Source organism: Protopterus annectens, chromosome 9.part0 (assembly GCF_019279795.1).
Source record: "Protopterus annectens isolate FY-2018-M chromosome 9.part0, PAN1.0, whole genome shotgun sequence".
NCBI classification, from domain to species: Eukaryota; Metazoa; Chordata; order Ceratodontiformes; family Protopteridae; genus Protopterus; species Protopterus annectens.
In genome coordinates this window covers 635,642,731-635,664,055 of record NC_056743.1, presented here as the reverse complement: position 1 = coordinate 635,664,055, position 21,325 = coordinate 635,642,731, and the positions used below count along the sequence as shown (strand labels likewise).

General features: G+C 37.4%; 1 protein-coding gene across 1 annotated transcript in view; it reads right to left on the bottom strand.

Annotated features, from left to right (window-relative positions):
* The window catches only part of PRRT1 (proline rich transmembrane protein 1), a 546,959-nt gene that overhangs the window by 188,350 nt on the left and 337,284 nt on the right, over positions 1–21,325 (bottom strand). Inside the window, exon 2 of the mRNA XM_044083214.1 lies at positions 11,710–12,005. Coding sequence (XP_043939149.1) covers positions 11,710–12,005 — 296 coding nt within the window. The remainder of the gene's footprint in view (positions 1–11,709; positions 12,006–21,325) is intronic.

The window sequence follows — 21,325 nt, the reverse complement described above, 5'->3', positions numbered from 1 at the left end:
CCTTAGTGGACACCAAGACACCAGCTCAGGGGAGAACCTGGGAGAGTGGAGCCGGGGAGTACTGGGCCTGGTAAGGGTTTTGGTCTTGGGTGGATGCCGCAGTGAAGCCAAATAGTCCAGAGACTGTTTACGTGGTCTCTCTTTCTTATGGTTTCTCTCTCCTTCTCTAGACCTCATGGTGGGAGTTTGAGTCCCAGAGGTCTGGGAAGGAGAAGAGGTAAAAGTGGTGGTTGAAGAAGCTGAAGCCGGGGTTGCGGGGACAGCCATCCCAGATGAGGAAAGCAAACCCTTCAGAATGATCTTCTCCCTCCTGTCCTTAAGGGCCCGTGGGTTGAAGCCCATGCAAATGGGACAGGGGGTAAGCAAATAGGCTGTGCCCAAGCAAACTACACACAGAGTGTGGCCATAGGCTGGAGAGAGCTTATGGCCACACTCTGTGCAATTCCTAAAACCTAGCTTAGGAGGAATATCAGCCATACTCCTTGCCTGGAAGAAAACACACCGGCACACACACTCTCACTCACAGAGAAGATAAGAGTGGGAAGGCCAAAGGGAGAACTACAACAACAAAAACTTTTTTTTCCCTACTAAACCAACGCCCAAAGTGGGTAGAGGAGGTGAGGGAATAGAAAAGTACAGAAAGGATAAAGAACTCTCAAAAATCTACTACTTACCACAGAATATATGCCCGGACCTCAAGACCATGATTCTTAGCTATTCAGAAACAAATGAGATCTGAAGGGAGGAAGGAGATGGGGACATTATGGGTAAGGGAAGGAGCTCGGAGCTCGGATCAGATGCTGGTTATGTGGCCGTGTCATATCTGATTTGGATCCATACACCCACAGGCTGAAAATCAAATGAAGTCAACTACTTCAGATTAAATATTCCAACATCTACATTCTCCTGTGCTAACAGAAGTTTCAGTTCATCTTTTCACCTAGTACAACGCTATGCTCTTCACGAGACTCATTCTCCTGGCTCTTACATTTTAAAGATTAGAGCCGGACTGCATCTTCTTACTTAGCCCCAAAACCACTAATGCATTTTATGTCACAATTTTTTTTTTTTTGTTAAAAACACTTGGTTCTAAATTTACATTCACTGATTCAGCTTCTAAAGGGAAGTCAGTTTCACTTTCACTGTTAAGACACCTCTTGTGTACTTGATAGCCTCATACTTTTATCATATGTGTACTTTTTTTGAAAATTATTTAATCTTCATCTATAAAGTATGTGTACTCAGAATACAAGGTACATACTATATAAGCTTATAATATAAACTATACAAACTTCCTAAGCCGTCCTCCTTCTAATAGCTCATGTAATTGTAATTGATCAAATTGTTTCATTCTGCACTAGCAGCAGTGAAATAGCAAAATAATTCTACCCACTTATTCCCACTAGTTATGCAAAGAAGTGAAAAGTGTGTATTTGCTTATTCACATGTATGCACACATGCATGGCTGTTCACTATTATACCAAATTTAAAAGTCTTATGGAGCATGTCTTGGTTTCAGCTATTCGGTCAACCCCCCCCCCCCCAAAAAAAAAACAAGTACAGAAAGCTACAGAGGATTGGGATTAAAGAATTTTCCCCAATATCTGGTTATCCTATCAGTGCAAATTAAACATAAATACCCTTTTCCTTGATTCTGTTAAAAGGACAAAAAAAATAAAAGAAATACTTTAAAATAATTCACTTCAAACAGATCTTGTATGTCACTATAATAAAAGCACAATGCCCACAGCTAAAGCTGTCTTCCACAGTCATGGTCACTATCTCCTATACCAAATTTAAAAGTTTTAGGGAGTGTGTCGCAGTTCTAGCTATTCAGTTTTTCCCAAAAGAAAAAAAAAAATACAGAAAATTAGAGGGCATGAGGATTTAAGCATTTCCTCAATGATCTCACTTCCCTATCAGTACAAAATGAACATCCCTTTCCTTGGTTCCAGTTAAAAGGACAAGAACAACAATGAAAGAAATACTATATAAAATCAACTGTTAAAACAGCCTTTGGAGTCCTAAACACAAAAATCACAATGCTTGTAGCTAAAGCTAATATCATAATACCTTCATTTTCTCAGTGTGCCAAATCAGTTTTCTACAGCATCTATCATTTTATACCCAGTACTTAATGAAGGAATATATGAGCTGTGTCATAGCCCAATGTCTCTCCCAAGGAGATCGCTAGCACTTTCAGTCTTCATCCTAAAGAAGTCAGGACTTAGAAAGTCTGGGCATGTGAAAATGTACATCATACTGTTCTATGATCCAATAATCTCATGTGTTTACATCTTCTCTGAAAGTGCATTAAGCACAAATTCCCAAAAATAAATTCAATCATAGCTTTTGCATTTCTTCATTTGCATGTATGGGTTATAGGATCAAGCAAACAAACTAATCTTATTATAGCATAACTTATTCTACCTAAGCATCTGTTCCATTCACCTCCACCTTTTCCATCCGCCCTACAAAACTCAGGATGCAGTTGAAATTACCCTGTAGAAATGATTACAAGGTAATTAACAAATAAGGGTTCAGTAAACCAAAGAACTTGTTACGTTGCAATGGTGTCATGAGGATTTAAACCATACAACATCTTGTACTGTTGTGCTAACAAAACATCACAACAAAAAGACCTGTCAGGCGAGATGCCTATAATATCAAACAATCTGTATGCAAGACTAGCACAAAACAGCTAGTCTAGTACAGGTCTCAGGACAAAACATCAATACACCTTGCCATCCCATTATATATTCGCAAGAAGAACATTCAATAACAGGCAAACATGCTTCTTTCATCTTTCCCAATAATATACCACCAGCAGGCAATAATCAAGCATATTTTCATTGCATTACACTAATAATATTCAGTGACAACAGTTTAAGACCCCTGCTATCCATCACTTGCAATTTTTTATTCCCTTCCTTTTGCAGAGTCAAAGGACTTCATTTCTGTATGCAGGGGGTCATGCACTTGAATAACTTGCAAGTTAACAGACAAACTCTGCTTTTGTTTTCTAGAAACCTGCTTAGGTTTAACAAATTCTTCTTACCCATGCATTTCCTAGTCTAGACTACCAGGCACAAAAAACACATATAAGTCAATTATTTTTCACCCTTCGTATCCACTGCCACTGTAGGGTAATCTGGCATGAACGTATTAAAGTAACTCTTCACCCTACAATGAAAGCAATGCAAATTCTTAACACAGTCTCTATTTAAGTGATTCAAGTCCACACAGAAATAAACTGTCTTGGCTGTCCAATTTAACAGATAAAAAAACACTGTTGTTTTTAAATTATAATAAGGTTTGTCAGACAGGAGGAAAAGTAATAGCTACAACACATTCACTACATAGGAAAAATGTATTTCTCTACAGTACTTTTCAGAAAAAAGAGAAATACAATCAGCTGGTACAATGAAATTGCCCCATGAAGCCATAGAATCTGTACTCAGACCACATCAGTACTTGCCCAGACATCTCCAAAGACCTACCCTGCCTTTCCATTAGTATATGATGTTTTTATATCCTTAAATTGTAACACATCAGTATTATTTCATGCTGTTTAAACAAAGAAATAAATATTTCATACTGTTTAAAACAAAGAAAAAATATTTTCAGCCATTCAAGGAGATAAGGTCATAATGTAAAAGCTGTAATTAGAAGCTGACTATCTGTCCTACCAAGGGAGAAAACAAGTACTGTAGAATCATAAATGAATCCTACATCATAAAAATAAAACACTGCACAAAAAGGCATGGAAAATAATACAGGATTTAAAAGATATTTCCCCTCCTCTCAATGAAAATCAGATTAAATTCTTAACCATACATAGCCACGTCTCTATCTTTAGCAATAAAACAGCAGCCAACATGCATAAACAATGGCAAAAGCCAGTCTCTTGCCGTAAACACATTTTTCTTTTGCAAGATGAAACCTTTCTTTTGCCCTACTCTAACTTTGTCACACATCATTGTCATTTACAAAAAGCAAACTTAAACTCTTAACAGGATTATAGCAGAATTGTGATCCTCCATTATCTCATAATGTAGACCACCCAGAAAAAAATGTGTAACTTCTTCAGCATCAACCCTAAAATATAAGTAGATGAAATAGGAGCATTCAGCAAATCTAATTATCTCCTCTGTAGTATTAGAAAACAAACTAATGTCATCCTTAAAATCTAATCCCATGGGACAACAAAACTGTGATATAGCACAGCACATCTTACCAGCTATCTGTTTAAAATATATGCATGCAACAAAACATCTGTATTATCAACAGAAAGAAAAGAACTCACTCAGCACCTCTGATTTACATCACTCCCTGTGTGAAACGTTGACAAACTCTAACCTTTCAGCTTTATAATCACTAAATATTGTCCATGCATTCCCTCAGAAAAGGACACACCCTGGTGTGGTAAACATGCAAATAATGTAAAAAAGACCTATAATGAAGTTGTGTACATGCAACATAAAGGACTTGATGAATATCTAAAAAGACAACTACCTTCCATTCACCCTGACAAACACATACAACAAAAGATAAACCAGATGTTTACTATTCTTGTTTCTAACTCCCACATAACCTCCCTCACACACACACACACACACACACACACACACACACACACACACACACACACACACACACACACAAAATCTGCCTTCTGGTTAAATAAAAGGTAATTTTAACTAAAGTTACAATCATTTTTTAAGACGGTTATTTTTTGAGTTGTCCATATTTTCCATATTACCCTTCTTAAGGACAAAACAAAGAAAACTGCATGTCCATCTGGAGTTGAAGTGCTACCATTTATCCATACTCAATGGAAAATGCTAATAATTCCTCAATAAAGACCACAAAATGTTTCTTATAAAACTGGTAAGTCAGCCCAGTTTCACTGGGTAACCTCACATTCAGTGACAGTGCAAACTCCTGCCTTGAAAAAGAGAACGATAACATCCTAGTGCACCTTGGGTAATATAGAAAACAGGGAGAACACATTGTCCTTCCATTCTTCGATCTAATAAATTCCTGAAAACCTGTAAAATGCCCCTGGTTCAGAAACCTTCAGTCACACACTCTAAAAATCTGAATACACCACTTATTATCTCTCCTTTTGCATCAAGAAATATAAGAACACGCTGACCTCTTAACTTCCAGGATGGCTGCACACTGATCAACTGCTTAACTTCAGTTCTCCCAGTGTGAAAACAGAAACTGAAAGATAAAGCACAGGAACTCTGCCATTTTTGACAAATTCAGTTACTGGCTAGTAAGTACACTACCTTGATATCAGCAAAGAAGAAACTTAGAGAGCCTAAAAGAAAATTAACTAGAAAAGGTGAAGAGAAAACACTTACTGGGAAGAATCCTGCACGTGTTCAGCAAAAGCCAGTTCAAGCTCCAGCTTTAGGGCAATACTGGTAACTTACAGAAAAAAGATATAAGAAAAGGTAGAAATATTGGACTTTTGTTAACTTTGTTAAACTTGTCAGAGACTGAAGGTATTCGTCTCACTTCATGCCATTAATGTTTGGAAGGAAACAAAGGGGAAGGGAAGAAGAAGGAAATAAGTAACTGTAAGTAAAATAGTGTCTGTTCTTAACAGAGTCAATGCATGGCTAAACATGCACTATTCAGTAATGAAAACGGCAATAAAAACTATTAAAACATATTTGTACTTCGTTTAAAAATAATAAAAATGGTAAGCACTTTCACAACTCTCCTTGTTGCTTCATCAGACCAATTTAACAGTTATAAAGCACTTATTTTTTACTTAGCTCATTAAAAAGACACCAATCCAACTCAATTAATTCAAACTTAGTGCCAAAAAAACTAACCTATCACAAAACACTTACCAGAACATTGTTTTCATTCAATTTGAAGTAAATGCATAGCAGCAAAGATTGTTTACATTTAGTTTATAAAAATTCAAACTTTACTGATGCCTTCTTGCCTTCAGATGGTGTTTAATAGGAATGCTATCACTGAGACCACTGCCTCCAGTTGCTTGCAATTTAATAATCCATTCTGATTCATTACTCTTCGTTTTACTTCTTATGACCCCTTTGTTCATAGTGAGTGTTGGTTGCTTTGCATTCACTGCAAATTGAATGAAAACAATGTATAAAATAAGTGTTTCTATTGTCATTTTCATTACTGAATAGTGCATGTTGAGCCATGCATTGACTCCATTTTCTGTTGGATTGTTTACATACAAGTTTTGGAGTGGAGTATTTACTGCAGTGGCTATAGCAGTTTGTTTTGTGAGTTTCTGCTCTTAAATTATATGTTGTATGATGGGGCATTTTTCTTTTTTCTTTCTTCCTTTTTAAGCATTAAGTAATGTAGGCATTACAGTGCAAAAGGAGAAAATAGCCTGGACAACAGCATGATTAAGTTAATAGGATTTAGGAGGGTAGCCTAATGGTTAAGGTGTTTGCCTTACAAACACAAGGTGCAGGGTTTGAGTCTCACAAGGGATAATTGGCTAAGCTTAAAATGGCTCACAAGGGCAGTTAGCTTACTACTAATCTATGAACCTATAATCCAGTTGAGATGTGGAATGGGATGTAAAAGTGCACAGATCATAATATTTGTAGAGCTGATGTGTTTTCTCTTAAGTATGGATAAGTGAATATCTGGACTAAGACCCTTGGCTTAATTTAATAACAAGTTTTAAGTGGAACAATTAAATAATAGAACATTGAATGTAGTGAAAGGGTTTCCTTTAGCAATAAATGTCCGGCATGTCATTAGGAGCATGCAGCTGAGGGCTACATTGACAAGTGGATTATAAAGCAATTAAAAGCCAGAACACTGGTTTCTTTTAGGCTAAGAGGTAATGTTTTCTGAAAGCATGAAAGCTGTTTTTCATATATGGGAAGAGAATAAAGATAACAAGGAAATATACAACAATTAGTGTAAGTAGAAGCACAAGCAGTAACATGAGTCTTAGCATGGATAATCTAAAATTTAGGTCAGATAGTGCTTGTGTCTGCAACTGTGTATTTAGGACAAATGTTCATACTAAGATGGTTAAACTTCATTGTATAAAGATGTACATAGTTTTGTGTGTTTGGGATGTTCTTGGGTGTGTTTTTTTTTTTTTTGAGGGTTTTCATTAACACAAAAAGGCTTGTAAAAAGTGCCATAGGTTCACAGGGAGATGACAAGAAACAACAGCATAAAAGATCAACTTGCCAAACATTAATGGGTGCACATGTCACAAAAGCTGGAAATAGACTTCTAAAAAAGCTGTCATATATAATAAGTGGGGATAATAACTTATAATCAAAACACTTTCTATATTATCATGGAATGTGAATGGTCTCACAAGTATAGCAAAAGGAAAGAACATTGAATTATATTAAGAAATACAGAGTGCAAATACCAGTGCTACAGGAGACATATTTGGAAAGTAATGAACGTGCAAATTTAATAAACGATTTTCGGATGAATATTCAGCAGAATATCAGGGACAAAGGAAAATGTGAGTAGTTATATTAACTGCTAAAGGAGCACCAGTAGTGATAGAAGAGGGGAAAAATATAGTAATGGTAGTTTTGTGGTAGCAAGGGGCGCCTAGTAAGAGAAGAGGATTACATTGTTATGCATTTATATTCCTGCTAAAACTGCTATTATGGAGATTAAGAATATTTGGGAGAAATAAGCAGTTTTCAGAAGGGAATATTACTTATAGGTAGGAAATGGAATTTTGTTTGCAATAGTGAGTATGCATAGAGGGGGGCCTAGAAGGGAAAATATAACAAAAGAGGTTAGATTTCTGCCACAAAAACTCCAACTAAGAAACTGTACGTTAACAAATGGCAAAAGTTTTCTAAGTGAGCATCAAAAACTAACCTTGATCTATATTCAGCTTCAATAAAGGTTTTGAATTCTTGACATTGCTTTTTGAAGCAGGGGCCTTCCAAAAACTCTTGAACTAAGCTCTACCCATAATTTTCCTCACTAATTTACCACAGATCTTGTTTGCCGCTTCATACTGCCAGACGCATTCACTATATGTGTCTATTGTTTAGGAGCAGTACATTTACAGGACGACTGCAATTTGCCACAGTTTTAGCCATAGGATTAAAGGAAAATGAGAAAACTTGTGAGTTATATGGATAACTGAGGGTTCATAGGCCATGTCATCAGTTTCAGGGAATGTTTATAAATAAAACAGTGGATATTTAAGGTAGTATGAGATAAGGATTCAGAAATAAGCCAATGTAATATTCTGGCATATTTTGTGTGGGAGGTGTATTATAATGTGGTGGGAGTTTAAACTGGGATGGGAATTCTGTGTTTTTTTTGTTGTTGTTTTTTTTTATTGATAATATAGTTCCTGAGATAGTCCAGGGATGATATGGCATAACTGATATCATAAGATGGTACGTTAGACTAGAACACATGAAAAAATTAAACTGGTTGAATAATTATAGTAGGTAAGCTCTGAAATGAGTGGATCAGCCATAAGAGAACTCCATAAATAAGAATCAGTTGAATATTATATTACAATTCATATTACTGGTGTCAGCAGAAAAAGACAAGTGCTCTCTCTAGTTTGCCTATATTTTTTCAGGTAGCAGTTTGCAGCTGCTCCTGCTATCCTCACATCCCCTTCCTTTTAACATTTGTTCAATTCCTTCTTGAAGACTTCTACTGGGCCAAATCCCACAACCAATTCTAGCAACCTCTTCCAATTCTTGATCATGCTTTCTGTGAAATGATATTCCCTTGTGTCAGGAAAGCCATTCATACCTTTTATTTGAAGCGAGGGTCCTCTTTGTCATAAATCAAATTCTTCTTCCTTAGTTTTACCCTTACACTGTTGCTATTCATGGTTTTGTGAACCCAGATGAAACTCACCTGTTTTATTACCCTTGTTGTTTTCCATTGCAACTTTTCCAAGATCTGATTGATTCTTTTCCATTATGGTCTCCAGCTTTGCATGCAGTACACTAAGCAATGCCTGACCTTTCTCCTGTAGAACAGTGCAATGGCTTCCTTGTCCCTGGGATCCATTCCCACCAGGATGTGTCATCATATCCCATTCCTCCAACTGCAACCTTTCTACCTCTTGTTTCAGTGCTGCATCCAGGCAATTTTTTTTTGATTGCAAAGTGCTTGATTTTTGCCAGACTGCAGGGTTGTCAGGGGAGGGGATTCAGATCCCTGCTTGGAAGTAGGGAACATTATTCCCACAAAAAAAGACTTTTCAGGTATTTATGAACTCTCGCTAGATGTGGTGTGTTCTTTATTCAATAATCTAGCTCTTAAAAAGTTGCCCAGGAGTCCTCAAAATATTTTGTTTTGTTGACCTACCTTACTTGCTCCCTTGCTCTATACTTGACAACAGGCTGCTGTGTCCTAGATGCATGAGTTTGCAGTTATTTGTATTAAAGCCTTGCAAACACATTTCTACATATTAAGTTATGTTTTCAGAGCCAGTCCTGGGCTCTGTCCTCATCTTGTATGGTCTCCAAATGAATGTTATGTACAGGTAGCCCAGTTCTGTTCTTGATGTCTTTAGCTATGTCTGAAGATCATCAGCCTAGCACTGCAGCACACCACTTGTTACTTTCTATTTTCGTGATAGAGTCCATTTTACCACCAGCTGTTGTGCTATTCAATCTATCCAACCTTCCACTGACTGCAGTATTCCTATTCTGTCTCCTAAATCTGAGAAGCCATTAACTGGCTACTCAGAGGTATTCAGGTAAACGCTTAACTGATACATCTACAACTCTATCCAGTTCTGCTGTAACTCAAGTCACAGAAATGGAGTATACTGGACTGGCAAAAATACTGACTAAGATGTAGAAAAGATATGGTCAGCCACAGTCAGAATGGAAAACATGAATGAACCCAGCAGAGTCTGTGCTTCTAAAAAATCTTTGTACCACGTTTAGCAAGGACCACAGTTTGCAGAATACTTAATTAAAAAAAAAAAAAAAAAATCCAGCTGCCTGGTTTTGGATTTCATTTTTATACCTCTTGAATGTCTGGAACATTGTATACTGGTGATTCAGCTGAGACATGGAAAGTGAGGTCTATTTAATAGCTTTCTTTTTGTTAGCAACAATTTATCTTCCTGTCGCATTTTGCTGTTTATCCAGTCTTGCTTACTGCATATTCACATCACTGCCTTATTTTTGGATAATTCAATATAACCATCCAATGACACTTACCTCTTTTGCTAATTTTACCATGTCCCATCATTCTTCTTCCTCTTTTGGCTTTTTCCTGGTTAGGGGTCGCCACAGTGGATCACCTGTCTGCTCATGATTGGCAGTGAAGTTTTACAGTATCGAGTTGCCAGCCCGATGCCCAACCTTCCACAGAAGGAACACACATGCACACACTCACACCTAGGGCCAATTTAGAGTGTCCAATCTACCTACAGCATGTCTTTTGGATGTGGGAGGAAACCGGAGCACCTGGAGGAAACCCACGCAACCACAGGGAGGACATGCAGACTCCGCACAGAAGGCACCCCAGCCAAGAATCGAACCGGAGAACCTCTTGCTGTGAGGTGGCAATGCTAACTGCTGCACCACCGTGGCCGCCCAACCATGTCCCATCATTACTATCCATTAATTCTTTTCTATTTTCCTGATTTATTTTTTTTTTATTTTGCATTATTACTAAGTTAGAGTATCTTCAGATTGCCAGCTTTGTTTTTAAGCATGTCATATCGTTTTTATGAGCCATTTGTAAAACATCATGTCATCTGCAAACAAACTTTTCCCTCCAGACACTATGTACTGAATATAAAGATATTAAAAATTACTTGTGTTTTTAATGAGCCATGAGTATCCCAATTATGATCTTCCATGTCTCAGAGTGAACTCCATTCATTATTTCCGCTATGAACTAATTTTTTTTCTTCCTGCTGATGTTTCACTATAATGTGGGAATTATGCAGTCTTTCCTTTGGAAGTTTGAGGGCATTAATTTGTATGTAACAAGATTCAAGATTTTGGTGTCTGTGATTTGTGGGAAAGTCACTTTGAAAAAGAGTTTCAGAACGTTTTCCTGTTCCTTTAGACAGCTGGATTAAAATATTCTTTTAAAAGATAATTAAACACACACACACACACACACACACACACACTCTCACACACACACACACCCCTGACAGATTCATAATTGTTGACATTTTGCTACCTGAGTAGAAAGTTCTGAAATCCAATTTTCTCTATAAAACTGATCAACAGATTTATTATCTTACTACTAATACAAATGGCTACTAGGCTAACAGAATACTTTATTAAAAACACAAAAATTCCTTGTGACTAACTGTGAAGCCTTCCAATGGGGTTCAACAAGAATAATACATTCAGACCTATAAGAAATAAAATGTGTGTTGTAATCTGCAATATTTCACAAATGTCTTGCTTGTAGCTTATAGAATTCTACTAAAGGTCTACATAATCAAGGCTATATAAACTCTAGAATTCTTATAAAATAGTCCGCAGTTTCCAGGATTCCACTTAAACTGATTTTCCTCATCTTAGGAATTTGGTGAAACAAGGCTTAAGCTTGTAGTAAATGAACATATGAAATGTTTAGATACCTAAATAAACAATGATGCTATAAAATAACTCTTCTTGAATATATAATTGGACAATCTTTTGAAAATGGGTGCATAATGAATGCGCATGGAAATAAGCTTTAAACAATACTTACAGTTCCAGTGGGGTAGACTGGCACATATGCTGTACATGGCTGAAGCTGAAGGGGATATCCCACATGTACAAACCCTCCTGGTGGTAAGGTTCCTGTATTATGGTGTGTCTGCACCACATATCCTTGAGGTGTACCGCTGAACTGTGTTTCCTGAAGATACCCCTCTGCTCCCATCATCCCTGGCTGTGGGGGTGGTGGTGCGGCTGCAGCATACCCAGAGTTCACTCCATTACAAGGTGGATCCTGTAGTGGATTATATGGAGGAGGAGAGGTGTGGGGTCCCCCCTCTGGCAGACCTTTAAAGAATAAATACAATTTCACAAAATTAACTGGAGTAATATTTTTTTTTTCAAAATCACAGTTTACTGAGGAAAGAAATCATATTTTTGGAAAAATATTTCACTGACAAAGTGGTAGACAAAGTTAAATACAAGCAGCAACAAGACAGATGGCCAGTACTACAGCAGTATTACATACTGCCTTCTTCTGTTGCCTTAGCACATAATTTATGTATCAGGAGACCACCCTTTAAAGAAAGACAGTATATGATACATAGATCTCACCTTAATCTCATATGGGGATGGAGACACCTTGGGCACATTAGATTCTTGCAGTAACTACAGATATACCTCAGTGTGGACCACAAAATTGAAAGCATAGGTTGTGGCAGCTGTACTACAAATGCACTGTGTAAATATATGAAAAATATATTAGTGTGCATGTCCATGTGTGCAGATACATTTGTGTTTATGTGTTTGTGTACACATTTGTTTATGCATGTGTGTATGTATTTATAGATTTGCTTATGTACATGCTATAAGCATTGTTCACGACATGTTCTGTCAAAAGATCTCCTTTGTAGTGCCTAAGTTTTAAAAATCATGATTTTGGAAATTTAAGAAATCTTATGTAATCAGATATGTGCAGGTATGTAGACTCAAAGGAGCCTTTACAGGTATAGCCTGGTCAAAGGCACAAGGGCGAACTATTCAAACAGTTAAGAACTGAACACACAAACATAAATGGATTCATAGATTAGTACTAGGCTAACTGCCCTTGTGGGCCATTTTAAGCCTAGCCAATTACCCCAAGTGAGAATCAAACCCTGCATCTTGTGTTTGTAAAGTAAACACCTTATATATATATATATATATATATATATATATATATATATATATATATATATATATAATTCATTTACGTAATGCAGCCTTAGTTCACAGCCCTTGGATAGTCTGTGTCTGCTCTTGCTCTGAAATCCAGTTTTCTAAATATTGTTTGCAATGTTGGATTCTGTATAAGTCACCCTGACCCTAATGTATAGATTAATGATTTTCTGACTGAGCACATGCCAACCTTTCCCTGAGCTATTCTGCAGTAGCTGAATATAAATAGTTCCTCTGGGTTCTCCTTTAATAAGATGAATACAATATCTTCATTACAGGTAGCACTGATCCCGAACTATAAGCAATGTATAAGACTACACGTATGTATAAGCACACATATAACGATTTAATCTTCATCTCCATTATAAGGCTATTTACATATTCTTGCCCTTAATGTTGTTCTCTGGAATGATGTTACTGAAACATCCTGAATCCCACTCAGACCAAGAGACCTACATGATTTTGTGTGTGTGTGTCTATGTGTATAGACATCTGTGCACAATGTACAAAACAATTACAAAATTATGTGCTAAAAGTAACTAGAGTCTTTGCTTTGACATGGAACATCTAAAAATGTGAAATATCTTCTACTGACATTGTAAAGCCAAGAAATCAGAAATTTATGACGTGGTGTGAAAGCATTATATAATTCTATGCTGATAATCAGTATCTGAATAGGAGGTATCTGCTAATGTGATGGGGGGTGTAAGAGCTAGAAAAATGTTCCTATGTGTTCATGTTTCCAGCCACCAGTAGAGGGAATCCAAATGTCCCCAGCACACACACACACACGCACACACACACACACACACACACACACACACACACAGCCACACACGTGTGCACACACACACACACACACACACACACACACACACACACACACACACAAAATCACACATGTGCACACACACACACACACAAAATCACACACACACACACAATCACACACGTGCACACACACACACACACACACACACACACACACACAATCACAAACGTGCACACACACACACAATCACACATGTACACACACACACACAAAATCACACACACACACACACAAAATCACACGTGCACACACACACACACACACACACACACACACACACACACACACACACGTGCACACACACACACACACACACACACACACACACACACACACACACACACAAATACTTCAGTGTGTTTGCAAGTCAGGTGGATATCTAAATTGTATACATTCACTAAGCGAATACTGTACAGTTACAAAGTGCTTATGCACAATAACCATTTTATCAAACAAGAAGTTCAAAATTAAAATTCTTCAAATGAACTTCATGTCAAGGAGTCATGATTTCAAAAAGTTGTGCATCACAGATTGTGTCAATGGATTAAGAAAAGTTCCATGGAAAAACTCAAGTCTCAGTTCCAGGAAATGAAAGTGTTACTATGGATTTCTTTGTATGGCTTTAATCATTTTTATTTTATTTTATTTTATTGAACTTGGAAGTCCCTGTTATATTTCTTTTTTTTTTTTTTTATTTTAAACTGACAAAAACTCTGATTTGTTATGTTGCAGTGGGGAAAGTACAGCCACAGCTGCTTGCATCAGTCTTAGGGTACTGGTCCTTCAGAACTACAGTGTTGTTATAATTCATTTTAAAACCAGAATGGTTTATCAAGTTTTGCATGTTATGAATCCTTATTTCAGTTTATTATAAACCACCATAGTGCTTTAATATCATGAATGTTTAGACTTCTATAGCAAATTTGATAACTAAAATGCAATACTGGCATTCTAAATATTGGCACTCTTTCTATCATGAACACAAGGTGCTATGTAAATAATTCTGCATATCCCTTTCTGTGTACTGTGTTTCCATAGATGGCATTAAATACATGAGAAATATGCTTATTAAACATATTGTTGCAGAATTCATTTGTGTCCTTGTTCTTGTGTGCTTTGCCTGCAGGTTGTTTTCACTCTAGGTGCTGTTTTATAAAGGTTCTGATATAATTAAGCTGGATTGTAGATCAATATCCCGTGTAAAACAAGATTATCTGCTAGCAAATCCAGTCTTAAGTAAATGATGCAGCTTGCCACATACCCTGAATTGAGTCTAAGGGAATACGTTTAACAATGAAGAAGATACAAGCATTTTGTCATCATGATAAACTCTTTCCCCACCACAAACCTTAAACTATCAACTGGATGTTTGGTGTTCTCAATGTAGCAGTCTATACAGGGAAGCATTTTTCTCCCTCGTGCAGGGGTGCCTGGAGTGGTCAACCACAGATTATCTGTAAGATTATGGATGCTAATCCAGTGCTGAGCGTATGGGTCTGGCTTAGTAAGAGTGTATACTGACATTTGTTAAGATGATAAGTGTGCTCTGCATAATGGTTCATTGTATCATTCATTAAGATTATGCATCTAGTATGATACTGCCTGCTTTAATGCAGGCATACCTCTCAACCTCTTAAAGCAAAAATTCTGGACAAAGCCATAAATAATGGTGGGACAAAGGCCCAAAAATACGTACAATTTTTAAATACTGCTCTTACAAAGCTAGAAAGTTGGTAGAATAACAGGGTTTGCATTAGCATGAATTTTCTGAATGGTGGAAGTCTGAAACTTAAATGTCTGTCATTATTTTCTGACTTCAATCTTTAATAATGTGCCACTGATTTGACAGAAAAAACACAATTTTATGAAAAACGGACCCAAAATATGAGGCAAATATCTGAACATTCTGTGGAAATCTTTTCAGTTGAGACGTATTAATGCAGGAAATAGTTATTATCACTGGATCTCTATTTACTAGCTATTCCTCTTTACTAACTATTCCCTTTCATAAGTCTTGATTCTTCCATATCTACGTATTAGTCTGCATTTCTCAATAATAAAAAATTAGATATTCATGTAATTCCTTATTTCTTTGCAAGGATACAGCTGAGCATTCTGTATGAATTCAGTGTGTACATTTTGTCTGAGCTGTTCTCAGAAAATGGTGAATTAATGAAGCAAACAAAGTCTATAACTGTCTGGCTACAACAGGGATCTGTCTACAGCTCATTTGAAGATATGACTAAGCACTTGAAATGAGCGTCTTTGTATTGTTCCAGGGACATCTGCTGAAAATGATGCATATCATTCTGAGCTGTGTAGGGGCAGCATTTGGAGAGATACCTGTTGTTCCTAAAAGAGATGTGGGTTTGGGGGTGGTGGCAACAACGTGATGATGAAACACAAATGTAAATCTCTTGCTGTAGTCCTGTTTCTCTGAATAATCAAACAGGACTCTTTTATCAAACAGAACATTTTCTTTTCAGTAACCTTGATTACCATTTAGTAAAACATGCAGCTACCTCATTAGTCTTCAGAATAAATATGTTTCCAGTCAGGACTAAGTCATTCATAAAATTATCCGTGCTCAAATATCCTTGTTAGTTACCGATGGTGGACTCATTAGTCACTTCCACAAAAAGAATAATGTTGAATAATTTGTTATGCTTAAACATTATATCAATCCGCATTTATTTTTCATGGCATTCAAAAGCAATTATTTTCTATAGCTACAGTAAGTGGATTAGTTCTGTTGTATATGCAGATCTGTACATGACAAATGCTTTCCTCCTGCAGCAGCTATATCAGTATTATGACACACAACAGCCAGCATTTCTAAGGTGATCTTATGCTGGCCTGCAACACATTTAAGGCTTAGAGCAGCTAATGAGCTGCAAAGTGAAGCCCAGAATTTGATTCCTTCCTTCCTTCTCCACTTGCGTACTAATTTCAAATCTTAGGTCATTCAAAAAAGAAGTACATATGCTTAATGCATGTTTCCTGAGCTAATAAAACAAATACAATCCCTGTTTTGATGTCTTTATGATGCTGGCATTATTTGTGCAGACACCATACCAATGGGAGTAATTGTTACACAATTAGCTGTAACAGCTGTTGCAGGGCTATGTTACCACTACATAAATTACATGAGATTTGTTTTATCCTGCGTTTCCCTACAATGTATCCATATCTGTTCCCATTTACCTAAGCACCACATGTAATAAATCACAATAACATTTCCTTACATGGCCGAGAAAGTATTATTTCTGTCCCTGAACTTTCTTCTAAAGTTTTATATTATTTAGCCCAAGAAACCTTTATTGAAATATAAAATAAAAATAGTGAAATTTGCTCCGCGGTGGTGGTGCTGCGGTAGCATTGTCGCTTCACAGTAAGACGCTGTCCGGTTCGATTCTCAGCTAGAGCGTCTTCTGCGTGGAGACATGCGTGAATGGGCATACCTTCGTTGAAGGTTGTGCGTCAGGGCTAGTAACTCGGCACATAAAAATCAACTACCAATCATTAGCAGACCGGAGTTCCGCTGTGGCGACCCCTAACCGGGAAAAGCCGAAAGACACAAACAAACAAACTGACTCCCTTCCCAGCTCTTTCATCTGTGCCACACTCATTCACTTCTCTAATGTCATTCTATTAAGAAATATGTCATGATCTGAATGCATAAAATAATATATATATATATATATAAAATTTCATAATGTTGAATTTCATAACATTGAGACCATAACATCGAAAATTCAAAACACTGAAAACCCAAATCACTGAAAACTCAGAACACTGAAAGTGTGCTTCATAACACTGAAAACTACATTGCACAAATAACATTACCTCCACCTACATCAACACCTAACTAACAAACACACTTTGTAGTACATTTCTGTAGGGGGGGGAAATCCCCCTGCACCCTCCATGTAGGGGGCTCTTCCCCCTACACCCCCGTAAATTAAATATACCAACTCCAAGATCGCACTACAGTAGAAAAAAGCTGATTTCCTAGGAGCCCAATACAATGGTAAATTTAAAAATTACCCTAGTTAATACCTGCTGCGGTGGTGGTGCTGCGGTAGCGTTGTCATCTCACAGTAAGACGTTGTCCTGTTCAATTCTCAGCTAAAGCGTCTTCTGTGTGGAAACATGCGTGAATGGGCATACCTTCGTTGAAGGTTGTGCATCAGGGCTGGCAACTCGCCACGTAAAAATCTACTGCCAATTATTAGCGGACTGGAGTTCCACTGTGGCGACCCCTAACCGGGAAAAGCCGAAAGATGCAACAACCCTAGTTAATACCTGGTACATGGAAAATTAAATGTCAAAAAGTCTAGTAATTTTTCCTTTGGAAAACAGAAGTTACTGACAATTTACAGTATAGATAACACACCCTTACTAAATGAAAAGGTAGTCAGAGACCTGGGCACTTGGGTCAGCAGGTTCTTCTCCTTTGATCATCAACTGTTGTCAGGAAATTCTTCTGCTTCTACTTCTGATGTTACTATGTGCCAAGTAAAGGCACAGAGGGGGTTGAATCTTTTTCATTTGCAGATTATATTGTCTTCTTGGCCTCAAGTGAGTGTGCTCTCTAGCCTGCAATCAAACAAATCACTGTTGAATCCAAAGTAGCTGGAATGAAAGTCAAACCAGATTTGGTGGTTCTCTTCCAGAAAAAAACTGCACTTATTTATTTTATTTAAGTTTGATGACCAGTGAAGTCCACTGGGCCAAGAAGAGTCCATTTTCAGTGGTGGCCCAGGAACAAAATCTCCACAATAATTGAAAGTTACATTTCATGTTACAAAAGGACATAGTTCATACAGCTAATTAAACATTTACAGATAAGCTCTATGATATTTGCAACTGGCTTGTCACAATATTACAAAAATGAAAATACATAATTCAATACAGAAATTTCACCATTTACATAAAGTGAATATTTTTGTTATAAACTCAGTTGTAGGTTTAACATTTCAAAATATATAGCTACTAGTCATCAGTAGGTTAGGAAAATACGCATGGAGAGGGTAATAGTATATTTGAGATTGGAGAGTATAGTACAATAGATATTAGAGAGAAAATTAGTTTTTGGTAGGGGAGAGATTGTTTTGGGTGGAATTAAGTAATTGTATAGATAGTTGGATGAGTTAGTGCAAGGTGGAATGGGGGAGGGGTTGAAGTTAGAGCGTGGCAAGGGCATTCCCATTTGGAAGAAAGATGAGAGAGTAACTGAGATTTGAAATTTGTATGGTTAGGTAGATTGTGAAGAGGTGTTGGGAGAGAGTTCCACTGTTTAGCTAAGCAGTGGAACAGCAGTAGATGGCCAGGAGGTCGTGCAGGTTTGTGTGGACCTAAAGAAGATTTTGTTTTTTGGATCTGAGTGAGCGGTTGGGAATGTAAGGTTTTAAGGACGTAGCAAGAGCTGGGCAGTTGGCAGGTTTAAAGATGAGCTTGTGGGCAATGGTGAGTTATAGGTAATTGAGGTAGTTGGGTAGTTCAAGCCAGTTGAGGGTGAGGAGGGAGTGGCAGTGGTGGGATGAGTTTTTTGAACTGGTTGCAAATTTGGAGATCTTGTGGTAGCAGGATTCAAGTTTGGACCAAAGGCACTTAACTCATCCACATCAGAAGGATTCAGCTACCTCAGGTGGGTGAGTTAAGTATTGTGGGGTATTACTCATGACTGAGGCTAGAAGGAATCAGGACACTGACCAGCATATTAATACAGTGTGGAGGTAGAGTCACAGGCATCATACAGGACTGTGTTGAGGAAATAAGAGCTGAGTCATAAAATAATGCTCTCAGGTTATTGGTCAATCTATATCACTAGCCTCATCTATAGTCAGGAGCTTTGCATAGTGAACAAAAGTATAAGATAACAGATACAAGGAAGAGAAATGAAGCTCCTTTTCAGGGGAGCTGGGTTCAATTTCCATGACAGAATGAGGCAGGTGGCAATCTGCAATGACTTCAGAGCATAACCATTACTCCTCCATATTGACAAGAGTCAGCTGTGGTAGTCTGGGTAAATTGTAAAGATGTTCCCCAGGTGCACCCCTTGGGGGATGTACCAGGCACAGCTCACTCTTTGGAGGTTTTGGTTCATCACCAGCAGAGCAGCACCAAGAGAGTATTGGGACAGATCTTTGTCAGAGTCCATATTAGTGACATTGTAGGAGATTTGAAAGAAAAGGTTTGCTGTTTCTGCTGACAATGCAAAGTAATAGGCAAGATATTGATAAGAATTGTTGTTGTTCTTCTTCTTTTGGCTTTTCCCGGTTAGGGGTCACCACAGTGGAACTCCAGTCTGCTAAAGATTGGCAGTAGATTTTTAAAGTGCCAAAGTGCCAGCTCGAAACCCAACCTTCAACGAAGGCACGCCCATTCTATGCATGTCTTTTGAATGCCACTCAACCACGGGGAGGACATGCAGACTCCACACAGAAGGTGATCCAGCCGAGAATTGAACAGGAGAACCTTTTGCTGTGAGGCGACAATGCTACCACTGCACCATCGCAGCTTACATAAGCTAAAATGATAACTTTGGTAAAAAAATACAGGTAAAAGTTCAGAAGAAGCAGTAATACCAACAAGGAGAGGAAAGTGATCATGATAATCATATCAGGTGACCTAAAGTGAAAGAAATAAGCTGTATGAGAAAATAGAAAGGATGCATCTCAGTATAGCAGTGTACACTGGAAGAAGCAGAAAGAAGAAGTTATTATCCTCTTGAAAAGACAGTTGGAAGGAGTCATGAAGATTACTTATTATCATATCTCTCAACCTGTTAACACAAGAAATCTGCACAAATCCAAATGAAGGACAGGGGATTATTGCTCAATAAAATCTAGAAATTTGCTAAAATAACAGGTTTTGCAGTAACATGCATTTTTCTAAAGAACACGGATGCTAAAACTCATTTAGTAACCTCAGTCCTCAGTGATTTGCCAATAAATCACACATTTTAGGAGGAACAGGGTAAACATGTGAGGCAAACATCTGGACATTTGAGAGGTATGCTTATTATTAATTTGTATTTTGTTGACTGGTCTGTGAAGAATACAATACTCTATGCAAGGCAACCAATGATGGAATAATATTAATATGCAACTCTGAATGCAGTAACAGGACACATGTTGCATGTATACATGACAGAATAAAATAGTTAATCAAAGAAAGAAAATCATTGCCAATTGTTACACATAAACAAATTTGTAATTTAATAGCAATATGCAAGGCATACTGATATATCCATGTTAAGATAACACTGATACAGACAGCAAGCATCAAGACATACATTGATCATACATGTTTACTTCAACATATAAAATCACATATATTTAACATAAAGAACACCAAACACAAATGATCACATGTAAGAGAAGGTTGAAAATGGATAGCCCTAATTGCAAAATGCTGACTTCAGGCATTAAAGGAACCTTTGCATTTTATGCCAAAGCAATGCAGTATACTGTGACGTAACATGTCACTATTTTGGTGGAATAGTGAAACTGAAAAAGGGCAAGTTTCTTACACCCTAATGGGGGAGGGGAAGCTGTTCCCCCACAGCCTCACAACTAAATAATTCTAACTGAAAGGTAACATATCTATGAAG